We start from the raw sequence: 22682 nt of genomic DNA on the forward strand, positions 1-22682 counted from the left end.
CTGGCTTTATCGTTGTTTTACCTCTTGTCCCCAAACGGTCACCTGCGTACAACTTGGAGGAGACCGAAGAACGTCGCTGGACGTAAGGGCTCGTGAATTCGTGAACACGGCTAGGTAGTGGTTAACTAGTCCTATTAGCTGTTTACTGTAGATAGAACGGTGTTAGGTTATAGTTTCCGAAGGGGTCCTGGTAATCTGTTTCTACCCCCACCACCCTTCTTCCTCCTTCTGACCTCTACTCTAGCGTCAGGGCTGCGACTAACTAAGGACACCTCGTTAACTTTGTTCCTTTTTCCCGGAAGTCTCTTTCCCTCATTTTACCAATCACCGGTCTCTTTGATAGCTTCAGATTGACTCCGTCCTCGTACCTAGGAGGTATCTTAGTCTGCCAAATCAGGTTTACGAACTTACGTAAGACTGTTTAGACCCTAAGAGAGAAAATTTAGTTTACGTTATTATTAGTAATCAGGGACACACGTGAACTCCCTACACAAAAATAGATCTTTCTAACTTTGTGTAAGAATCATAATTTATAAGTGTACTTCACAGACACCTCGATAAACGTCGAGTCGACACATCTAACAAAACACGGGACCGAAAATGGACTCTGTTCCTTTCTGTTGGTACTTCACAAGGCAGAGACAAAATCCCCATTTACTCATTACACATTAAGTTTTATATTTAGACGTGCTCCGGTTTCCTTCGTAACGTATCACGCCACACGAACAAATTTTTACATAACCGTTCCCTAGCCTATGCCGTAAACGGTTTGACAGTCGATTCTGAAAGTGAGGGTTCTTTTCTCTTGTTCAGGGAAGGTCATTTGAAAAAAAAGCTATATTTACAGCGTTGCTCCACCTCACAAACGGTAAGTAACAGATTGTCACCGGACTTTTTTTCCCTGTACGTGTCTGTCGTAAAAATTCTTATTGGAGAGAACTACACGACATCACCACTAGGCACATGTCGGAAGGACATAATAAAACTCCTTCGACTCCACTTATCTCACTTGAAATCCCTCTAAAAACTGTCGCTCTTCGGCCGAGCGGTTCCAACCGACCGTTCCTGGTCGTCCCGAGACGGAGATCACTTGTGCGTCGAATAAACCGTGGCGAAGTTCAAATGCCAGTATGGCAATTTGGAGAAAAATGAGGAAGGAGGAGAAGGTTCCTCCGCCCTCTCAAGCCAATATGTAAGATAAACAACTTGATATGAGCAACCATATGACCGTATTTCTCAGGGCAACTCCCTAAACATGAATCCATGAGGGTGTTCACTTTTCCTAGTAGTTTTCATAAGTGAGTATCACAATGCAGCTTACCACAACGGAGTGTCTATGTGACTCTTACGGTACGTCCACACAGCAGCGTTAAAAAAATCTTAACGCTTCTGCCCATTCACTTTGAATGGGGTGACGTCACTTTGCCTCACTTTTCGCCAAACTGCATTGTGGGAAGCGAAGCGGAGATTTCCAGGCATCTCAGGCTTCAAAAGTTGAGCAATGTTCAACTTTTGAATCTTCTGAAGCTTTCGGTTGAAGCGTCAGCCAATCAAATCATATGCCAGTAGAAGCTCTAGCCAATCAAACCGCTGCTTGTGTGTCAGGGGCGGGAGATTCATGTGATTGGTTGTTGGTCGAGCTTCCGACACGCCCGCCGGCAAGCTTTTTCCGAAGCCGCTGTGTGGACGTACCGTTAAACGCCCCTGTGCAGCTACCCTGAAAGAATGCTACTGCAATTAAATGTCATTAATAAATTCACTTAAAGTGGAAGTAGTCTGTAACTACATCAATCTGTTGGAAAAGTATTTCCTGGGAGTGCTCCAACTCCAACACATACATACTTATATTGTGGATACATATATGATATTATACATATGGATATGGATATGGATATTATATGGATATGGATATTATACACATCCATACTCCAACTCCAACTCAGTGCATCTTTCAATATCTTGTAAAAGGTAGTATCTTCCCATCACTAATGGGTAACTACACCAGGCACCAATTTCTGCACCATCAGCTTTCTATCAGCATACGCTACAGATCCCTCTTCACGTTACTGCCAGAAGGCAAAGCAGCTGTTTTAGGGACGGGGACATTATTTAACGGATTCAGATGAAAATTTTGATACATTAAATTTGAATCATTTCAGAATAAAGTTTCAGCCATGGAATAAATAAATACAAATATAAACGAACTAAAGATTAAAACTAAAAACCTTCCATTACATTGCAAGGTGGTTTTCTAGCTATNTGGTTGTTGGTCGAGCTTCCGACACACCCGCCGGCAAGCTTTTTCCGAAGCCGCTGTGTGGACGTACCGTTAAACGCCCCTGTGCAGCTACCCTGAAAGAATGCTACTGCAATTAAATGTCATTAATAAATTCACTTAAAGTGGAAGTAGTCTGTAACTTCATCAATCTGTTGGAAAAGTATTTCCTGGGAGTGCTAAACTCCAACTCAGTGCATCTTTCAATATCTTGTAAAAGGTAGTATCTTCCCATCACTAATGGGTAACTACACCAGGCACCATCAGCTTTCTATCAGCATACGCTACAGATCCCTCTTCACGTTACCGCCAGAAGGCAAAGCAGCTGTTTTAGGGACGGGGACATTATTTAACGGATTCAGATGAAAATGTTGATACAAATATAAATGAACTAAAGATTAAAACTAAAAACCTACCATGTCCTTGCAAGGTGGTTTTCTAGCTATGTTTTAATTGCTTTTTAAAGTTCATGTTTAGTTTACTCCCTGTATATGAGTCACTCTATAAACCCATTTTCATTTGATAAATTGAAGAATAAACATTAGCCTTGTCAGAGCAGATGAAGCCAGCTTTTAAATGAATTGAGAGGTTATTGATGGGGAGGTATTATTCCTTTGAGAGGTAGAAAGAGGAAACAAACAGGATGAATCCATCAGACTGCTTTGTATTTGCTCGGTTCTAATTATCAAATGGGATCATAAAGTCGGACATTTCAGAAGCTTTTCTGCGTTTTCTTTGGGTTGCGTGTGTATGTGTGCCCTGCTGACATCTCATTTTTTCTTTCCACACAGGGTGCCTCTCACACACAGGTACACACATACAGGCTTCACAAACTTTGCTACCTCGTGCAGTTCTGCAGTGCCCGAGTCAGCCAAATCATAGTAGGATACTAACGTTGTTGGCAGATCATAGTGTGACCTACTGTGTCAGTATACAGGGTATGCCTAACTAAGCTTTAACATATAAAAAGGTATGCAATAAGGTAGAAAACGTGTTAGCTTAGCATCACATGGTGTGGCAATAAAGTAACCCTCCCAAACAATTACATCTAAAGCCGTCTCTTCCTATATATTCTTCATCGGGACATTAATTAAAGCACAAATGTGTTTTCTCTCCACTAGCCAGGAAAGCACTCAAACCCTACCAACAGTTTCTCTATCCTGAAGTATACAACAAACTCTAGATTAATGAGGGCGAGATCCTGAAAACGCAGCTCCCCATCTGCGAGAGTAAAAGGTATAACGAGGTAAAGCACTAAAGGGTGTCAGATCTTAACAAAGCAAGCATCAGTAGCAGCAATCATTTCCCGTGTTACTCCAAATGGTTTTGCTGTACCATCAAGATGAGTTATCCCAGCTTTGATTTCTGCAAAGCTCAGGCTCTTTCCTCATCAGGAAGGACTGTAAAGCTCTATGGTGGCTATCTCTCACTTCCAACTGCTAAACATTTGTAATTAAAAAGTTGAAATCACTTCAAATTGTTTGGATACAGCAAAGAGAGGTGATGGGACTCACTTTCTCAGATGCTCGTGCTCCTTTAGGAACAGCTCTGTTCTTCTGTTGTTGACCCCGGAGCCACTCTTGTATGTCCTAAAAAGGGAATGTAGACACTTCGGTTAAAACAACAGTCACTTTTGATAAGGTCACATATCAAAGAAAGCTTTGCAACAATTTAGTCTCATTTCTGACATGTCAACCAACATTAGAACGGCAATTCTCAGCATTCAGCCCATGACAACATTACAGTATATCATCCAAGTCAAATGTGATCCAGAACTCAGTTACCTCTTAGGGTTGTAAAAACATGCTTACATTTAGCTGACAGTAAACAGCCTTGAGCGTGAAGTTTTTCCATATTTCACCCCATTTAGTTTTTCATCACCACCTCAGCATTTTTCTTTCCTTCATCCACAGTCAAAAGATCAAGGGGTAAAAATAGTTTGCTAGTTTATTTTTGCAAAGTGTGTCTATGCCAGCTTTTTTAATTTGCCTGTCTCACTAGCATTAGAGACCTGCCTGCAGTGTGAAAGTCGTGCTCATCTTAGTGGTGAAGCTTTAACGGTATACGTACACACAAACAGAAAACACTGGTTGCACCCTGGGACTGCTTATTATTTGACTCTTCATTGATATATTTAATCTGATCCACTGACAAAAGGGACAGATTTGTATCGAATAGCAGTCGGCGCCAATGCTGCTGCCTTTACTGCTTAACGGAAAAAGCTCTTCCATTTAACTCGGATATCCCGAGCTGGGAATGACGTCACAGCCGAGTTCACTAGGTCTGAGTAGATAGTCGAAAACCTGTACGCTTTGTTGGGTTAGGGTTAGGGTTAGGAACATACCAGTTGATAACCACTATTATTATTACACCCCAGTATTCTTTGCAGATACGAACCCTAGGGCGACATAAAGTTGTACAGTACTGTGTGTATGACTGATTTAATGAGGCACAAAAACATCAAGTGAGTTTGTAGTAAAAAGAAAATATATATCACAGATCTGCATGCCAGAAAAAAAAGCTAAAAAAGCCAAACTGGAGAGACGTAAAGAGCCGAAGGAGAAACCCGGCCTGACTTTAATCCATGCAAGACATTATCTAAATGGCATTATTTATGTAAGAGACCCCTGATTCCATTTGATAGCCCCATACCATGTCAGGTTAATACAAGAGCAGAAATAAAAGAACTGTGCTCTATGACTAAGCTATCTGGTAGCAAAGCAAAGTTAATGGACGGGTTGTTATACCACCCACAGAGCAAACACATCACACCCATTCTCTTTCGCTTAATGCACCACTTGCTACCAGCACCGCTGAACAGCTGACTCCCAGTGCTCTCCGGGGTTTCTGGTCGTTTAACACAGCCCCACCCTCCTGTTGGGCGACAACGAGATAAAGAGCAGAGGAGGAGGGGGAACTGTGAAACATAATGCACACTTACCATAAACATCCTTCCCCACCCAGAAGTCCAAGAACAAATGTGCCTACTTCATGCCATGTGCGCCATCCAAAGTTGGTGCACACACACAACACACAACACACTGACTTGAGCCCAATCTGGCCGCCCCCCCCAGCAAAGCCTTTGTGAGGCTGGATCTGCCTTCACTGACAGCTAGCTTCATCACTCCAGCAAGGCCTTTTAAAAAGGGCACTCATGTAAATCCCAAGCAAGCGGTCATTGTTGTTGCTGACATTTAGAATCAAAGCAGGAGAAGAGGAAGCATGACGTCTGGGCTCAGCTCTGCTACAAGTCACTGTTATGAATGGTGTATGTTTCGCTGACAGTCTCCAAGCATAGTGAAAGATATCGACACCGCTTTTGACAAAATTACATATTGCTCATTTATTCTCTTGCATAACTGAGACAGTGTGCACTGTTTATTTTAATCAGTATTGATTTTTTGTGTGTGCAGTGTAAACAACCTTGATACACTTCAAAATCTACAGTTAACAGCGTCCTGGCTGGGTTTACTCCATGCCCAAGATCTCTACTGCCCTCTACCCGACGAAAGGGTAACAAAAAGCTCAGCTGTAGCAGAAACATTGATCGATGGATCAATGGCATTAAAACACCTACATTTCAGAAAGAATTGATATTACCAATTTGCTCTTGCAACACAACTCAATTCACAATATACTACTATCAGAATCAGGTTTATTGCCAGGTAGGTTCACACATACGAGGAATTTGACTTGATGTCATGGTGCATACATAAAATATAAAACAAAAAATCTCCATATAAAACAAGAAATGTTTAAGGACACTGTAATAAAATCTAGTTAAATTGCAATAAAATAAAGCAGTAATTTACAGCGAAATGGAATGCAATGAATAATATAAATATAGAATATGAAATATGAAATAAGAATACGCGCAGTAAGCAGTATTTGAACATTGTGTGCATTAATGTAATGCATATAGAGTCTACGTTGTGTCAGTGGGGGCGAGAGGTTTTGGTCCTGATGAAGCGCAGCCTCCTGCCAGAGGGGAGGGGGGTGAACAGTTTGTGTCCAAGGTGGCAGGGGTCAGCCACTATGTGACTAACCTTGACTATCTACCTTACAAGCAACATTATAATAATAATAATAATAATAATAATAATAATAATAGTAATAATAATACATTTTAATTATTTAGCGCTTTTCCTGGTGCTCAAAGCGCTTAAGTCGTCATTATGGTGCACGTTTTAAACTAAGTTGAAACAAAACAATCTCAGGCTTACTGGGTCATTGCTTCTGTGATGTGAATGTTTGAAGTCATTATTTTTCTCACTGCAATCTTTTAGTGTTTTGGACAACACTAGAGTAAACTTGGATAAAGATGTGATCATTGATTTTTTTCTCTCTGAAAAGATCAGATTGAGATGTGTTATTGATACCAAGTGAGCCCACAGCTTGTTATTCCTCACAAGCAGCATCGCAGTTCAACAGACCAAGTCTTGGAATATAATAAGCTAACCCCCCAGCTGTCCAGGATCAATTGCCGTCATATATTCTCAAGCTATAAAGCAGCCATATCACTTTCCCATGCCCCATCAGCAAAGGTCAATGGGGAAGTAATGGGCAAATTGCTCTTTAAAGGAAATTGTTTTATGTAAAGCTTGACTCGGCATCTTATTGTGCTGTGCCACAACACAAGCGGTTGTAATCCCCCTACCTGTAGGCGCAGACAGTTCCCTCATTAGCAGCTCCAGGGCACATTATTCATCGTTAGCCTGAGCAATGGGTCAACAACACTGGCTCCTTTTTATGCATTGGATTCATCAAGAGTCCGCCTATTAGCAACGTCAGCGGCCCTCCTTGGTAATGTGATTTTATGGGAATATCGAGGGAACTGTTGCATGTAGTGCTGACCTCACTGGATGGTACTAACCGAGTAGATGTTCAGGTAATATGTGATCGCTAATGTGCATCATGAATTCTAATTATCATTAGAGATTAAAGGCTTGGTGTTGTATTGATAACATTAGTTTAAAAATAGGGTAACTTGAAGAATACAATTAGGCCTGAAATAGGAGATAATGCACTTTCACAACAAATGATGTAATGGTTGATGTATAAAGAAAGAGAACCATTGAGGGGAAAGTGTGTTCCTCTTCAACAACAATTTTTTCATCATCTTCTTCCTCATTATAAAATTGGACCATTGTACTTGAACAAACAGCAAATGTATTGCATTAAGTAGCATCATGCCAATACATGCTGCATTATCTATAAGAAACACGAAGGCAGCCTGCACAGTCAGTAGTTAGTTATATGTCCTCAAATCCAATGTATACAAGTCTATAGCCTTTTCCAAACCAAGTTCCAGGTCATTGATATAAATCAAAATACATCATCAGCAGACTCATGTGATTAGTTTTGCATTTACAACACAGCCATAAGGGTTTGTCTAAAATGTTCTGAGGTGGGAAATTCGCAGATCAGAATTCCCTAAAAATCGATCTCTGCTCCGATTCACTCATGACCGCACACAGGAAATGTTCCTGGATATCGATAGACTGCATGAGGGAAAGGGAATTGTGATTACACCGGTGTAACATTTTACCTTTAAAAACCAATGCGAATTGAAGTTATCGAATTATAAAGAAATAATGACCACTGACTAATGACTGTGTGAGAGCTTAATGAGAAAGGGCTATGATGTTAAGTGACTCTGAGGCTTATGTATGACTGTGTTAGGCATCCAGAGACTATCTGCATACTAGACGGATGGAAAGGAATCAATATGAATCCTGCAGTGCTCCCCGTATGCTCACTGCTGCGCCTCACAGATCAATAAACCATTACCAAAAAAAACGACAAGAGTCATGGTCTGGGGGAGCTTCCACCTCATTTCTATACACTCACTGAGCCAATCTGAGCAGAGGACACACTTTCTCAATACAAGGCCGGAGAGACCAGGAATCGCCTTAGCTTTTAATGGCCAACATTTTTCAAGAATGTGCCAAGTGGAAGTCAAGGTTCAACTATCCCTCAAAGGAATAAGGTCTACAACATAAAAACACTGAATAATGCTCGGTCGTTTCTATTCCTCTGCATCCACTAAGATCAAAGACAAATAAATTCATGATATGACAATATTATAACTGCAACTTTTTTACTGCAATGCCAATAACAGTCTTTGTTTACCTCGAACAGGGCAGGGCAATATATCAATATTATATGTATATCTTGATATGAGACAATAGAAAGTTTGAGATAATATTTATCATTTCATAATACCCACATATCTGAAGATTATTTATCAAAACTGTCATGTGTAAATAATGTGTCAGCACCAATTCTACGTTATCGATACTGAGGTATAAAAAAAAAGGGGTATTTTCTCCGTAATGCCAAGAACTAACCACGAGCAGTCGATATATTGAAGTTATCGATATTTCTGTGAAAACAGTGTGAATAATAATAAACTACAGAATCATTTTATATTAGCTGCTGATCTAACTAATAAGATAAGAGATAAGATCGAACTTTATTTATCCCCGTTGGGAAATTCAGGCGTTTATAGCAGCAACAGGTTCAGAGTGAAAAACAGGATTCAAACAAGTAAACAAAAGATAAAATACAATAGAAATAAAAATAATAATAAAAACATTTAAAAAATGAAGTAACTGTTGAAACAGATATCACGGTAAAACGTTTGTCATTTGAATGGACATACATAATAATAAGGTGGTGTGACTGTGTACTCACTCAATGTCTTTCCTGACAGACCCCAGCAGGTCTTCTCTTTCCCGAATGGCCAAGAAGTTGCCTTTGGTTTTGTGGAATTCATGTGTGTAATCCTGCGTAGGAAACAAAGCAAAGGGGGAAATGAAAAAGGGAGGAAGAAGAACAAAGTGCAAACACCAAGAGCAGAGAATGAAAAATATGTGTGTGCTTCAGAAAACTGTCATGTTCTGCAGGGAATTGAGTTAAGGTTATTCACATAGGAGACATGACATAAAACATGTGAAGAATAATACATAAAGAGTATAAATTAGAAAAAGAGGAAGGAAAGCTAATTAAGAAGGAGAGGGCCAACCTGTAGGATGTCTCTGTGTCTCTGGAGCGTGTGCATGAGTGCGGCATTGAGAGAAGTTGAACCCGGGGTATTAGTGTACTCCGCCATCTTGTCATTCACTGCAGTCAGCTGACAGAGAGATGCAAAATGAATGGAAATCACATCAGAGCAACCTTAAGGTAAAGTCTTGCACAGAAACCCCGCACAACATGGCAGATAGGCAAAACTTAAACAACACTGCGAAAATGTACACTTTAATTAAAGTGATTTCTTTCATGCCAAATGAAACATCTCTTTAAAATGGACACTGTATTGTTAAATTATCTTCTGTTTATATAGCTTGTTGTTTGCAGAGTCTGCCTTTTTAAATGTCCCAGGGGAAAGGGAATCATGTACCTTAAATTCAGATTTTAACCAAGTCACAGTTCATCATTCTACGGTGCAATGCAAACCATGTGAAGAAGTGGAGAATGGCTCCTGCTCTTTCCTTCATTAAGACAAGGACCTTGGCATAAATCCAGGGCTGTCCTTATGTTCTTTTTTTGCATGGGCCAGTGGTTCAGGAGAATTGACTCACTTTGGACAGCAGCTGTTCGATCTCCACTGACATGGTATCAAACATCCTGTCCTGGGTGGAGTTGTTTAGCAAAGGGGTGGTGTCTGACCTTCAGGAGGAAAAACCAAGAAATGACACCTATCAGGAAAACGACTTTCAAGTATTTTGTTTGTGCTACCTTTTCAAAATGTTGTAAGTAAGTGTTTTATAAATGTAGTATCTGAACATTACACCGTATATGTATATTGATTACTGAGTTGTAGCACTGATTAAATGATGCAGTGACAAAGGTTTAGCACCAAAAGTAGATATAAAGTCAATAATAAAGTGGTTTTAAAAGGTTAAGCAAATGTAAATGATGTGCCGCAAAAAGAAAATAAATGTTGAATTAGAAATTACACAGTGAACTTAAATTATGGCTGTTCATGTAAAATCCAACACAATTCACATTTCAAACCCCTGTATACTACTGTATCCATAGTGTGATTGAACCACTTGAATAAGAAATAGAATGATTATTATTGTTGCTATTTTATGTTTTGTATTAATGTGCAATATCAGCAGTTATGTGCAATATCATATCCTGTACAATATGTTTTAGATTATATGTGCAATATTTTTGTATTCAATAATAATTCAGTGTTTTTTAACTGTTTGCTGTATTCTGCACGTTCTCTTGTTGTTGCAATGTCCCTTTGCCGCTGTAACACTGCAGATTATAAGGAATATCTTATCTTATCTTCCTTGAAGTAGTTAGTTAGCTATGTCTCCAGGTAAGATACCTTTGTCTCACAACCTAAACTACTTAACATCCCATGACCTGTACGACTAAGAAAACGTAGGAGAAGTCTTTAGCTTCAGTCGCTTGTTAGTTCTGCATGTGTGGCGGATCTTACGTCTCTCCTCGACGTCCATCCCTGGAGCTGCTGTAGCTGGTGCACAGTTTACTGAAGGACACCAACTTCAGGTCGAGTTCATTCTCCAACTGACGGGCCTGCTTTCGCAGATCTGTAACAAAGACACACACAGCGAAAGAATAACACATTTAAAAGTTTAACAACAGTACAGTTTAGTCTGTTGCCACCAGTGGAGTGAAGTAGTAACTAAATAGATGTACTCAAGTACTGCACTGAATTACAAATGTGAGGTTCTAGTACTTTGCTTGAGTCTTTCAATATGTTGCTACTGTGTACTTCTACTCCACTACAACTCAGAGGTAAATCTTGTACTTTTACTCAATTACATGTATTGAATACCTTTAGTTACTTTGCAGATTCGGATTAATGATGTGAATTATAATCAATACTTAAGTAAGACTTTAGTTACACCTGGAGTAAATTCACAAGATACTCTGCAGAATACAAAGTATTTCAAACTCACCTTTGCCAGCTTTGATAACACTCTAATGGATCAATAATTATAATCAAAAGCATACAATATATATTATCTGAAATGGACCAATCTGCATAATGAGTACTTTTTACTTTTGGTACTTAGTAACTATATTTTGATGCCAATACTTTTGTACTTTTGCTTGAATAACATTTTGATTGGAGCTTTTACTTGCAACAGTGTATTCCTACATTCTGGTACTTATACTTTTACTTAAGTACATGACCTGAGTACTTCTTCCACCTCTGGTTGCAACAGCCAAAGCCAACGATAACGCCATTACAGCACCGGTTCTGAACTTGTACCATTAAAGTGAGATAAAAAAGCTGACTTATATAAAACTAGGGGGAGAAGGGGAAAAGGTTTCTTGCAATACAGTATGTTCAGCTAATGGTTATAATATCGGACAACCGTCTCTCACATTGTCAAGTTGATAAACACCTTGATGCAAATTGCGATATGTTAGCTAGCTTGTTGGGTGCTAGTCGTTGTAGGGAAACACACGTATGTGTTTAAAAACGGATATGAGTCAACTCCGCCGACAGTGACAATAGCAAATGAAACGTTAACATTGTTGGATGCTATACTAGATGTTGTCGTACACTGTGATTTTTTAAATCGAGTGTGGTTTCTTCCCTTACCTTCCCAGTAGCTGCTGCCTCCTATCCCTGCCATCTTTGTTGTGCTGCTACGTCACCGAGTTCCGGCCTGGGCACGTCACGTGTCAGAAGAAGACGTTCCACTTACAAAACAAAGAGGAGAGTTTTTACCACCCTCAGCAGAGTCTGTTAGGCGACACACTTCACAGGCTCCACAGGCTCCACATGTACCAGTCCACAGTCCACCAGCCCCAACATAAAGCGCCGCCTAGAGGCCTTTTGGGGCTTCCACACAAGTTTCATCAGTCACAGATTTATTTTATTTTTACTTGAAATCCCAACATATAGGAAACAATGTTGAGAATGCAGCTACACACTGCATTGTATATGCACACTGTCAAATTTGCCGGACAATCTTCAGTTATATGTTCCTATTTTTTGAACTACCCAACAACATAACATAAAACTGTGCAATGTGTACTTATATACTAGGAAATATTGTATTTACATCTGTCATCCTGCAGCTTCTTCATTACTTTCTACTTGTTTCACTTGTGTTTTCATAATGCTGCTACTTACCTTTTTATACTTGAAATGTGTAATTATTCTAATTATTTTTTATAATATAAGTGCTCACTTTACTAAATACTGTCCACTTTACTAAATACTGTTTTTATTTTGTCTATCAGTAGTACAGTCTTTTTGCTGTAACAATGTAAATAAAGGATTTACGTTGTGTAAAAAAAAGATGAATACTAACATTTTGTGTATGCATGACCTGGCACATATAGCATTGCCCAGTTGGTTCAAAGAACAAAATTCCAGGACATAGGTTTCTGTATTTTGTAATATTTGGCTATTTAAAAAAGGTGTATTGATTGATTTATAAGCTTAAATAACCATGGTGAACTGTATGTTCACTTTTTTTATGCATCACACCTTCCCAATGTGGCCTCTTCATTCTCCTCTCCTAAAATTACTCGAATATCAACATCTTAAATTACGACCTGTTAGACCTTCTAGGTCACAGCGATCCCCAATCTCCCAGTTAAGATTAGCACAATACCACACAAAATCAAGAGACACGATGTGTTTTATTTGTGTTTTGAGTTTTTATGTTAGCATGTCATGATCACACAGAGGTTTTTATAATTATTGTTGCTGTGTGTAGATTCACGGTTAACATGAATGTATTTATTCATTCATTTATTTTCCCCATTCACAATTGCAAACATTATTTACAGTTGATTTCAGTCTATATAAAATCTTCACACCAACAATGCATGACGGACACGCGCAACGTTCAAAAATTCAGACACACGCATTGAAAGACTCAGAATAAGAAAGAAAAATAATACAAATCGGTCTCTCTACACACATCAGTTTAAACGTTACTGATGACAGCTGCATCTGATAAAAGTAAAGAAGGAAATAATCTCTTCTCAAAGTAACTGAAAATCAAGGCAAAATGAAAAAGGGTGTGTTTCTTTGAAAACATTTCATGGAAAACATGCATGGCATCACCAATCTCACAGCCATCGGATTTTAATGATCAAGTGCCATGTTGGGCATTTCAGCTCATGATAACCAACAGTTATACTTTTTTTCTTTTTCAATTAACTGTCCACTTGTATATCGGCAAACAAACCTGCTTCCTTGTTGAGTCCATATAACCTAATAAAAAAAAATGTCCTCCGCCTCTTCAATATGTGAGAGAAATGGCATATGACTGCATTATCATTTTGCACCAGACTACATTGTTCTTTAACACCAATAAGGCAGTCTGTTGGTAACCTCTTTTTCAGAGTACCTGACCATTTTCTGATGGGGAATCTCTAACAGTGCATATTATATTTACACATGATAGGTATGTATGGAGTAAACTTATGTATGAAAAGGTCTCAACTAATTTGCTTGCTTTTTCGCAGCTTTCAACCACATTGGTATGACTACAGGTTTGGAAAACTTGATTTTCTTTGCACCAGACCTTTAGATCATGCAGAATTGTTTGCCCTGATGTTGATGCATAGACGGTGATCAGTAATGATGGACAAACCTATGAACTTTGCACTCCAAAGTAATGTTTAGTGGAGGAATAAAAAACAAAACACAAATGAAAACAGAATCGATAGTCCTTATAATGAAACAAAGTGAGAATGTGTCAAAAAAGGGCACACTCAACATACAATGTCCAGACACATCCTAAACCTTTAGTTAAAACAACAAAAAACAGAAACACAAATACATTCTTTTTTTTATGATTACATATTTAGAGTATCATTTGTTGCTATCCTCAGCCAATGATATGGGACGATCTTTGCTTTCCATTTAGTGCAAGTGACCTCCATGCATACGTGAGAGCACGACACACTTACTGGGCAGGTTTCATTCAAGCATTTCATTGGTAACAGACTCTCCTTGAAGGTTTAAAGCTTTTCAGAAGATCGCCCATGGTAATGGCTCTGGCCACAACATTGACTCGCTGGAAAAATACAACACCACTGAACCCAGGCAAGGGCAGGCAAGAGTCACCTGTGCAGAAACAGTGCAACACTGGAATTCAGCAATCTTTTATTCAGAAGTGATCTCTTTTCATACCACCTGAGTATAGGATGGATCAAATATAAGTTATGTTGCTGCTTTCGGTCACATACTACAGCCCGACCAGACTTTAAACTTTACAGAAGCCAAGGCACAGTGTTGGATTCAGTCTCCAAAAGGCTTGGACACTTACTGTACATGTGGCAATGGTTTCTTTGATAAAGGAAACATGATTTCTAATTGTATAGCAAAAGCAGTATTGAAAGTTATGCATGAAAACATTGGGGAGATTGTGTTGGATGAATCACTTCCATCCAGAGTGTATTACATATCTAAATTGGGGTGTATTTGGACTCCTCGGCTGGAATTCCTTAGGTAGGCAGGACAAGTTGTGGTAAATTATTACTCATGTGGCTCGGAAATGAAAATGCGGTAAAACTCAAAACTTATGAAAAGGACGGACGGGGGTCACAGTGGACCAAACCTTCAGTAATCTCACCCTCTTTTTATGACCTTCTCTTTGTCCTGATCCAGTCAGGTAGAAAGGGGGGAACACCTCCGTCCAGACACCAGCAGGATGCTCTTAAAGAAATAATTTAGTAGCACTAATAACTGAGTGAGTCTTTAGCGCTTGTTGGTATAATAGAACAAAGTGTCTTTATCACTCTCATCTCCTTCATAAAGGGAGACAGAGATTCTATCTGGACTTCAACCTGTTCCTTGTTGGTTACATTTAAGGGGAGATCAAAATAAAATACTGTGTAATCGTTCTCAGATTTTGTTGGCGTACAGTGTGTCTTCCTCGCTTTCACTCTCATCCTGAAACTCGTGGGCAAGCAACGACTTCTTGGAGCCCATGGAGGTGAGCCGGATCTCATCGTCGTAATCATCTCGGTGCTGTCGCAAGCGATGGAAGCCATCTTTTTGACGATTAGACTTGGCTGCGCACACACACCAGATGATGCACGCCGTCACTACCAACGCTGTCATGGAGGCCGCTGCGAGGAGGAAGAGAAACACACAACTCAGAATGTCTGCTTACCATATTTAGTTTCTAAATGAAATAACATTTTTTTTTAAAAAGGCAAAAATACTCCACTAAAAAGCAGAAAATTAGTTGTATTGTATATTTCCCAATACAATATCAGAAAGTAATTATGTTATTGATTGCATGTTGTTTGTGTTAAAGACAAAAAAAGTAAAATACAAGATGAAGTTTTGAGACTTATCACTAGCAAGTTGCTTCAAAAGAGCTACAAGGCATGGTAACTAGTAAAACGTTTTTTTAGGATTAATTTAAATCAAAACATTAGACTGCAGGTTGGAATGCAATTTAGCACATTTAAAGAAACCAAAATACAAAAATGATATTGTTTGTTTTAAATGTGGACGGGTCACATAATGCATAAAAGTCAACACAGGTTAAAGTGTATTGCTTACCTGCACTGGCCACCACAAACTCTCTGGGCAGGCCAAAGATGTTGTTGTCCATGTCGAACTCAATAATGAGGGAGGTAGCAGCTTCATAGGAAGACACCACCACCTGAAATACAGCAACACAAAATAACACAGCTGTTTTTACTTAGGCTGTGGTAGCTTCTGAATAGAAACTGCTCTACTAACTTTACATCCCAACAAACTTTTCACAAGATTACAAATGCAACATCTACCACATCATCTCATCCATCTTGCTGTTTCTCCAAACGGCTACAGCTCCCTACAGAGTGGGGAGGTTGATTAGCCAATTAGCACACCCCGTTTGCAGGTGTGGCCGCTCAGTTTAATCTGGTGCAGGTTGTGTGGTCATTCTAAAATAGGTTCTGTGTGGGTGTGCTGGCTCATAAATATCCTAAATCAAACCTTCCTTCTGAGAGGTCGATTTCAGAATTCACTTTCTGACTTTTCTCCACAGTGAGGGTAAAGTGTCACTCATTTATTCAGTGTCATATATAATTACATCTAAAATAAATGGGAGATCTAGGCTCAAAGCAGAAGAAAGACGGAGTTCAAACAGTGGGGCTTCAGACCTGACTCAGTAATGCCTGAACGAACTCCAAATGAGTTGTTGTCAAAAAGTAAGTGTTCCTCTTTATCCTTTTTGTTTCTTTACCAATATCGTTTGTTTGCTAGCTTTCTGACAGTATCACACACACAGAGCTCCTGAATCACTCAAACTAATATCACTTCTTTCAGAGGAATGAAATGCGTCCCTATGGCCTAAGGAGGAGTATTCGATGTCCTCAGAAATATGGGGAGACGACTAAAGAGAGGAAATACATGGTGGCCCCAGCTACTCATTTGGACTGTCTGTGTGAGCAGAGTGAAGCAGACCCCCAGAAACCCCTGGATGACAGATATATAAGAAACGCTGCCGTTCTTCCTGATTTCAATCTGCCCCACAGAGGCCTCACTGAAGAAGAGAAGACCTCCGTCAGCGTGTCAAACACCCAGCCGGGCCCTCTGATGATCCACGGCTTCACAGTGCCAGAGTTCCAGCAGACGTATCGCTCCGTGGTGGACCCTCTGCTCTTCAGGCCCTGCGGGAAGCTCGCAGCCTACAGTCTGGAGCGGGGCCGTAACATAAAGGACCGTCTGTTCCAAGAGCTGGCCTACCCCACACTTCAAATCTCAGAGCAGCAAAATGGAAAGCTGGAGGTGATGGAGAGGTTTTGTGTGCTCCGCCCGACACCTTTCATAGATATTGAAAGTAACGGGGAACCTCAGTGATATCCTCCTGCTGAGTTTTGTGTGATTATGAGAAATGCTCTTTCCTGTTGTGAGCCATCATTTTTCTTTTTATGTCACTTGATACTTTATTTATTAAGATTTAGTTTTCCTTGAAAAGTTGTGGCAGATGGATTGATATCTAAAATGTGTGTTGAAAAAATTTAAATTGTTTGACATTTACAATAAAGCTCCTCTTTAAAGCATTTTCAAAAAATACAAACAATGCAAGACCAATTAAACCAACATCTGTGAATGCTGTATTTTTTTTGGGGTGGGGGGGCTTTATCTATCTGCCTAAAGTAAGTCCAGGGTTCTCAAAAGCACTTATTTGTTATGAGCATTATCATCCCCTGATCTAAAAACTGTTAATGTTTAATAATGTAAACTAATCCAAAGGCCAAGGACATGTTTCTGTAAGCTTAAAAAGTGATCATAATGGAACATATTCATTAGAAGCTTTAACCTTTAGAGAACTAAAGTTACTAAAAGGCCTCTGAAGGGTTCAGGTTATACTTCTTAATATCAGCACTCTACATGTGCAGTAGATCTAGGGAAAAGTGTACAAACTAAGAAAGTACACAAGAATGAGTCAAACTAAACTACATCAAAAGTCCTTAGTCAACCAATGCAATATTTGTTAAATAAATTGAGTGGAAGAAATACAATTGGTATCCAAGCCATTCATTTGGCTCCATCTAGTGGCCACTTGGAATTGGCGTTATTCCAATCTAGTCATTTGCCTTAAAAGCTAGTACATTCCTAGAAGGCGTAATGCAGGATATTTATAGAACAGCGTACCTCTTTACGTTGTTGTTGGTAGCCATCAGCAACGGCTTCGATGTTGTGGCTGCCAGGAGCCAGCAGAGCGTGAAAGTAGCCCCCCTCTGTAGTAAAGACCCTCACTCCACCATTCAGCACAATGATCGCCCCAACAATAGGCTTTCCACTCTTGTCCCTCACAACGCCACGCACCCCTTTATGGACCTGGGTGGGGAACAAATGGAGGGCAAATTAAGGCTGTATGATGATGAAGGAAATAATAATCATAAATCTTAAATCCTTGATTTATATTAGTATGTCTTAATACTTGTTTAAAGCTGGAGCACTAAATACATTGCAAGTTTACATACTGCTGCATAACTTTCAGAATATATATGTAACCTAAAATCCTTATCAAAAAGTGAACAAAGGCGTAGAAGTTGTTATACGATTGTTAAAAATCGACAAAAACAATGGTAAACAAGTCCATAAAACTTCTGTGTTTTGCTGATAAAATCTTGCGTCATACCTCCACCAACATGCTAAGGAGAGGCTTCTTGTTCTCCGCCCAGAGTGTGGCCAGCTGCTCAGCAGGAGGGAACAAACAGCAGCCACTATACACCGTGATCTCTGGACAGTGGCCAAAGTCCATGCTGAAGTCCTGGGAGGACACAAATACACACAATAATACTTTAGACAGTACTGTGGTAGAATCCTATTTCAGGATTTGCTTTAACTTTTCTGTTATTTGACATATCTCCAAAGTAATATAATGTAAAATAGTAACTGTTCAAAAAGCTGTCAATACATAAACATTTTGTAAAAAGTCCCCAAATGTAAGTTCTAAAGAAAGTACTAAGAAACTGCTATTACAGAAACTGGGGTGGAGAGACTCACCTTCATGCTCCCCATGTGACTTTGTCTCTCTGCCGCCCTCATCACTCCATCTGGGATGTTGCCCACTGACAGAAACAAGTTTCATACGTTTATTTATTTATGATTGAATTCCAACACGTCAACATGAATTACTCATAGTACTTGAACATACTTTGCCCGTTGTTTGAACATCCAGTATCCCCCAGGTGCATCTTAGGGTGGTTATTGGCATAGACACTTGCCAAGTACTTCAAAGTGCCCTCATTTTCAACTGTCAAACACAAGAAAGAGTACATAAAACCACAAAGCCAAATCATCCCTTTTCTAATTGCTGCTATACAATGTATGATTATAACTACAAATGAAAAGCTTGTCAAAGTCAAGTGCAGGCAGGCGGAGAGTAAAAACTAAGCAACACAAATCACATTCCTTTGGTACAGCCTCAAGGGCAATGTCAAATGTGTGCAATCATAATAGTGGTTTCATTTCAAGAATTGATTAAAACCTCCATGAGTAAATATACTTTAGATAATATACCATGCAGATTGCTTTAAAAGTACAAAAGTATTTTTTTTTTAAAAGCAGTGTTTTTGCATCATGGTTTTACCCGACTGGACGGGCTTGTCGTATGGGTATGTTGCAACAAGAGAGCCTCCATCGAGGGCTACAGACAGAGTGTAGCTCTTGTCGAGAATCATGTCCATCATGGCTCTGCTCTCTGGTTGGGCCTCGACCACACGCTGTGACGCATTGCCTGAAAGAAAAACAGAAACAGGAAATGTTAGACACTAATCTTTTAGAGGCGAGTGCATTCAACAATGGTGTATTTGTGACATTCACAACACATCTTTGAGAGTTGAAGTTTGAACAAGATGATTAAATATGTTTTCTTTCTTGAATCTGATTGCAGACACACAAATTCAGACAACTGACCGAAGAAATCTGTGTCCAGATCCTTGCCGTGAGCATTGGTTAAGCCCTGGGTGGAGTTGCACAGCTTCTCAATGGCCTGCTCTCGTCCATCTGGGTTGATAGAAGGCACGATGACAATCCGGGTCTCATTGATCAGCTAGGAAAGAGAAACAGAGAACTAACTGTTTCAGTCAATGATGAATCATATGCTGCATTACTGGAACTGGTTACAAGACAAACTGAAGCCAATCCCAAATATGAAAAGAGTGTGGATTCCTCAAGAGAATGAAAACAAATGTGTGTACTCTTATGAAGTTAGTGCTGTACACAGTTGATACAGTCCAGGTAATCAAAACATTGTGTTTTCCTGAATGACCCCATTACTCACCCTGCTGATGGCTGGGTTCTTGCCATAGTTGATGCACAGGAAGGCAGCAAATTCCAGCAGCAGCTCTGGGCCCACTGCGGCATTACCGTGGATCCCTGCTTCAAAGCGGATCTTAGGCTCAGACGGTTCTGTTTGTCCTGGTTTGTTGGAGATCTCCAGAGCCCAAATGGTTCGAAACTCTACACTTTGGCCCAAACTGGAAATAGAAGAAATAAACCAAAATACACATGAGTATTTTAAGACCGTACACGTAAAGATTTTAACTAATACATATCACAAAAGTTTCCCTGTCTGCAGTGTCTTGCCTTAAGAAAAGTAACCAAAGAGATAATCAGGACAGCATTGACTTTTGGTATGCAGGGAATGAGAAGTATACAGGTATGATATCAAACATTCATGTTCACTGAAAAGCAAATGACATTGGCTGGTTCCATTACCTCTGTAAAGATGTAATTTTGGGAAAGTTCAGTGTGAGTCCTCTTAGAAAGCCAGACAGCTCCTTGTAGCCTCTGTAGCGGAAGCTGTTATCTGTGGCCGTGCTCCTGACCAAATCCTCCAAACCCTGGCCGAGGGACAGCTCCTTGATTAAGCTCTTGAATTTCTTCTCCGATGGGTTCTGCGTGGGTTTGGGTCCTTTGGGAGATTGGCCTTTGAAGTGTATACGTGTCAGTCTGAAGTCCACCACCTCTGCTCCACCTTTAGAGACTGTGGCGTAGGTCCTCACAGATTTATAACTGGACAACAGAGAAAGACAAAAGCACTGGTAAATAAAAGCAGAGAAACCTCTAGAAACTTCATGGTCAATTCTTCGTTTGTTTTTGATTGTGAAATCCAAATCCTACCCATCAGCAGAGGCGGTGATGGAGTAAGTCCCCGGGGACAGCAGTCTCCAGAAATCTCCAGTGCGAGCTGATGAGATGTTGTGGTCTATCCCCCGCACATTAATGGTGGCATTGGGAATTCCTGTGCCGTCCGTAAGGTCTGAGACGGTTCCTTTTACTCCAATGTGAACCTACAGAGACAGATGACCACCTAAACATGAGTGGATGCAAAGCTGAGTGAAAGAGGGAGAAAGCTCTGGGCAATATTGAAATGTGTTAACCTGGTGTATGAACTCAAGCAAGGACCGTCTGTTTTGTTCCCAGTGTTTTGGCAGCTCCCTGGCCATGGGGTACTTTACACAGCCCAGCTCGATGGTCACCTCAAAACAGTTGGTGTTTAAGTAGTTCCAGTCCTGCATGCCCCCTGGAGAAGAAAGCCAAAGTGTTACACAAAGCAGAAAAACAAGTTCAACACTAAATGTTCTGGGGCCTCATGTATAACGCCGTGCGTAGGATTCACGTGGGAAGGTTGCTTACGTAGTAGAAATCCGAAAAATAGGTACATAAATTATCCGACATTTTCCGATTCACCGAACATTGCGTACCGGAGAGGAAAGTGCGTACAGCACTTCCTACGCTGGTTTCTCTTTATAAATCACAACCGACTCGAAATGCGGTGCAGCTTTTGCGGGCTTCACGTAACGCCTATATTTGCCTATAAATAGTAAAAGAAACGCCCATTCATTCATTTTGACTGACTGCATGGAGAAGATCGCAGGAAATGACGACAGAACAGCTAAAAAAAGACATCTCACACCGTGTCAGATTTGGGTTATTTTGGGGAGGTGGAGATAAATCATATTGTTTGGTGGATGCAGTTTGAACCCGAGTAGCAGCATGGAGGTCGGATCGTCACCAAAATAAATAAATAAGTGGTCCGAAAAAGGTTAATGACAACAAAAATACACATAGCCTTCCTCAGGCAGTGTGTTTGTACCGGGGACAGGAGACACCCCCTTGATGAGTAACTCTAAGAAATGATCGGGGAATCCCTCCGGAGTGGAGTCATGACGACTGGATCTGAATTATTTGTTTTTGTATTTGGTGGTTTGTGTCCCCCCCCCGCAGCAACTCTATATCCACCAGTTAAAGGAAATACAACGAATATGTTGTGTTATATTAGCTGTACAATTTACCACATATGGGGCTCTTAGTTTCCATACCTCCTGTGTTTTACGAGCGACTTATCAGGTCTTGGCAAACGGCATAAAACACGATTAAACATGTATTAAACATATAAAACCATGCTCGTATATAGAAATGCAAAACGGCGTCAGTTTATACGTAATTCTGTCCTCCTGCTTACCGCATCATTTATGAGAAAACATTTCATAACATTAACACAACATATTCGAGGTGGTTTTAAATAACATAACATATCCATATCATATTTCTCCCAGTTATGTTTTTGTGTGCACTGAGGAGTCTCAAACAGGCATTTGTTAAATCATTTTAAGATTGGCTTTAATCAATGTTTGAAAATGAATTCTTCATATATGATAAATGAGAGGTAACATTTTATTTATGGTATTATTTCCACATATTTCTCTCCATTCTTCCTTCTGCCAACGGTGTCGCAGTTTCTCGTCTCTCCCATTTTTGTGCTTAGTGCGTACGCATGGGTTAGAGTTCGCGTGGAGGACCGCACGTTTTCCCGCCAAGTTAGTATTTTATAAATCGCAAAAATTGCGTAGAAACTGGCGTACGCCATTTTTTGAGCGTATATCCCTTTATAAATGAGGCCCCTGGACACTAAGGACTCATGTGTTA

General features: G+C 40.0%; 3 protein-coding genes across 3 annotated transcripts in view; 1 reads left to right on the forward strand and 2 right to left on the reverse strand.

Annotated features, from left to right (window-relative positions):
* gosr1 (golgi SNAP receptor complex member 1) overlaps positions 1-12052 on the reverse strand; it is a 28672-nt gene extending 16620 nt beyond the window's left edge. The window contains exons 1-6 of the mRNA XM_010768526.1: positions 11871-12052; positions 10734-10845; positions 9859-9946; positions 9303-9410; positions 8972-9063; positions 3790-3864 (exon numbers count right to left, since the gene is read on the reverse strand). Of these exons, the coding sequence (XP_010766828.1) occupies positions 3790-3864; positions 8972-9063; positions 9303-9410; positions 9859-9946; positions 10734-10845; positions 11871-11904 (509 nt within the window). The 5' untranslated portion in view covers positions 11905-12052. The remainder of the gene's footprint in view (positions 1-3789; positions 3865-8971; positions 9064-9302; positions 9411-9858; positions 9947-10733; positions 10846-11870) is intronic.
* Positions 12053-12920: 868 nt separating this feature from the next.
* cpda (carboxypeptidase D, a) overlaps positions 12921-22682 on the reverse strand; it is a 20132-nt gene continuing 10370 nt past the window's right edge. Inside the window, exons 10-21 of the mRNA XM_010768532.1 lie at positions 21134-21276; positions 20874-21043; positions 20469-20765; positions 20032-20227; positions 19665-19800; positions 19339-19485; positions 18904-19002; positions 18753-18817; positions 18385-18516; positions 17895-18080; positions 15810-15912; positions 12921-15367 (exon numbers count right to left, since the gene is read on the reverse strand). Of these exons, the coding sequence (XP_010766834.1) occupies positions 15141-15367; positions 15810-15912; positions 17895-18080; positions 18385-18516; positions 18753-18817; positions 18904-19002; positions 19339-19485; positions 19665-19800; positions 20032-20227; positions 20469-20765; positions 20874-21043; positions 21134-21276 (1901 nt within the window). The 3' untranslated portion in view covers positions 12921-15140. The remainder of the gene's footprint in view (positions 15368-15809; positions 15913-17894; positions 18081-18384; positions 18517-18752; positions 18818-18903; positions 19003-19338; positions 19486-19664; positions 19801-20031; positions 20228-20468; positions 20766-20873; positions 21044-21133; positions 21277-22682) is intronic.
* On the forward strand, positions 15938-17841 carry LOC104943194 (uncharacterized protein C22orf31). The gene is made up of 2 exons (XM_010768531.1): positions 15938-16444; positions 16563-17841. The coding sequence occupies exons 1-2, from the start codon at positions 16427-16429 to the stop codon at positions 17094-17096; spliced, it is 552 nt and encodes a 183-aa protein (XP_010766833.1). The 5' UTR covers positions 15938-16426; the 3' UTR covers positions 17097-17841.

The sequence above is a fragment of the Notothenia coriiceps genome, unplaced genomic scaffold (assembly GCF_000735185.1).
Source record: "Notothenia coriiceps isolate Sejong01 unplaced genomic scaffold, NC01 NC01_scaffold00005786, whole genome shotgun sequence".
Lineage (NCBI taxonomy): Eukaryota > Metazoa > Chordata > Actinopteri > Perciformes > Nototheniidae > Notothenia > Notothenia coriiceps.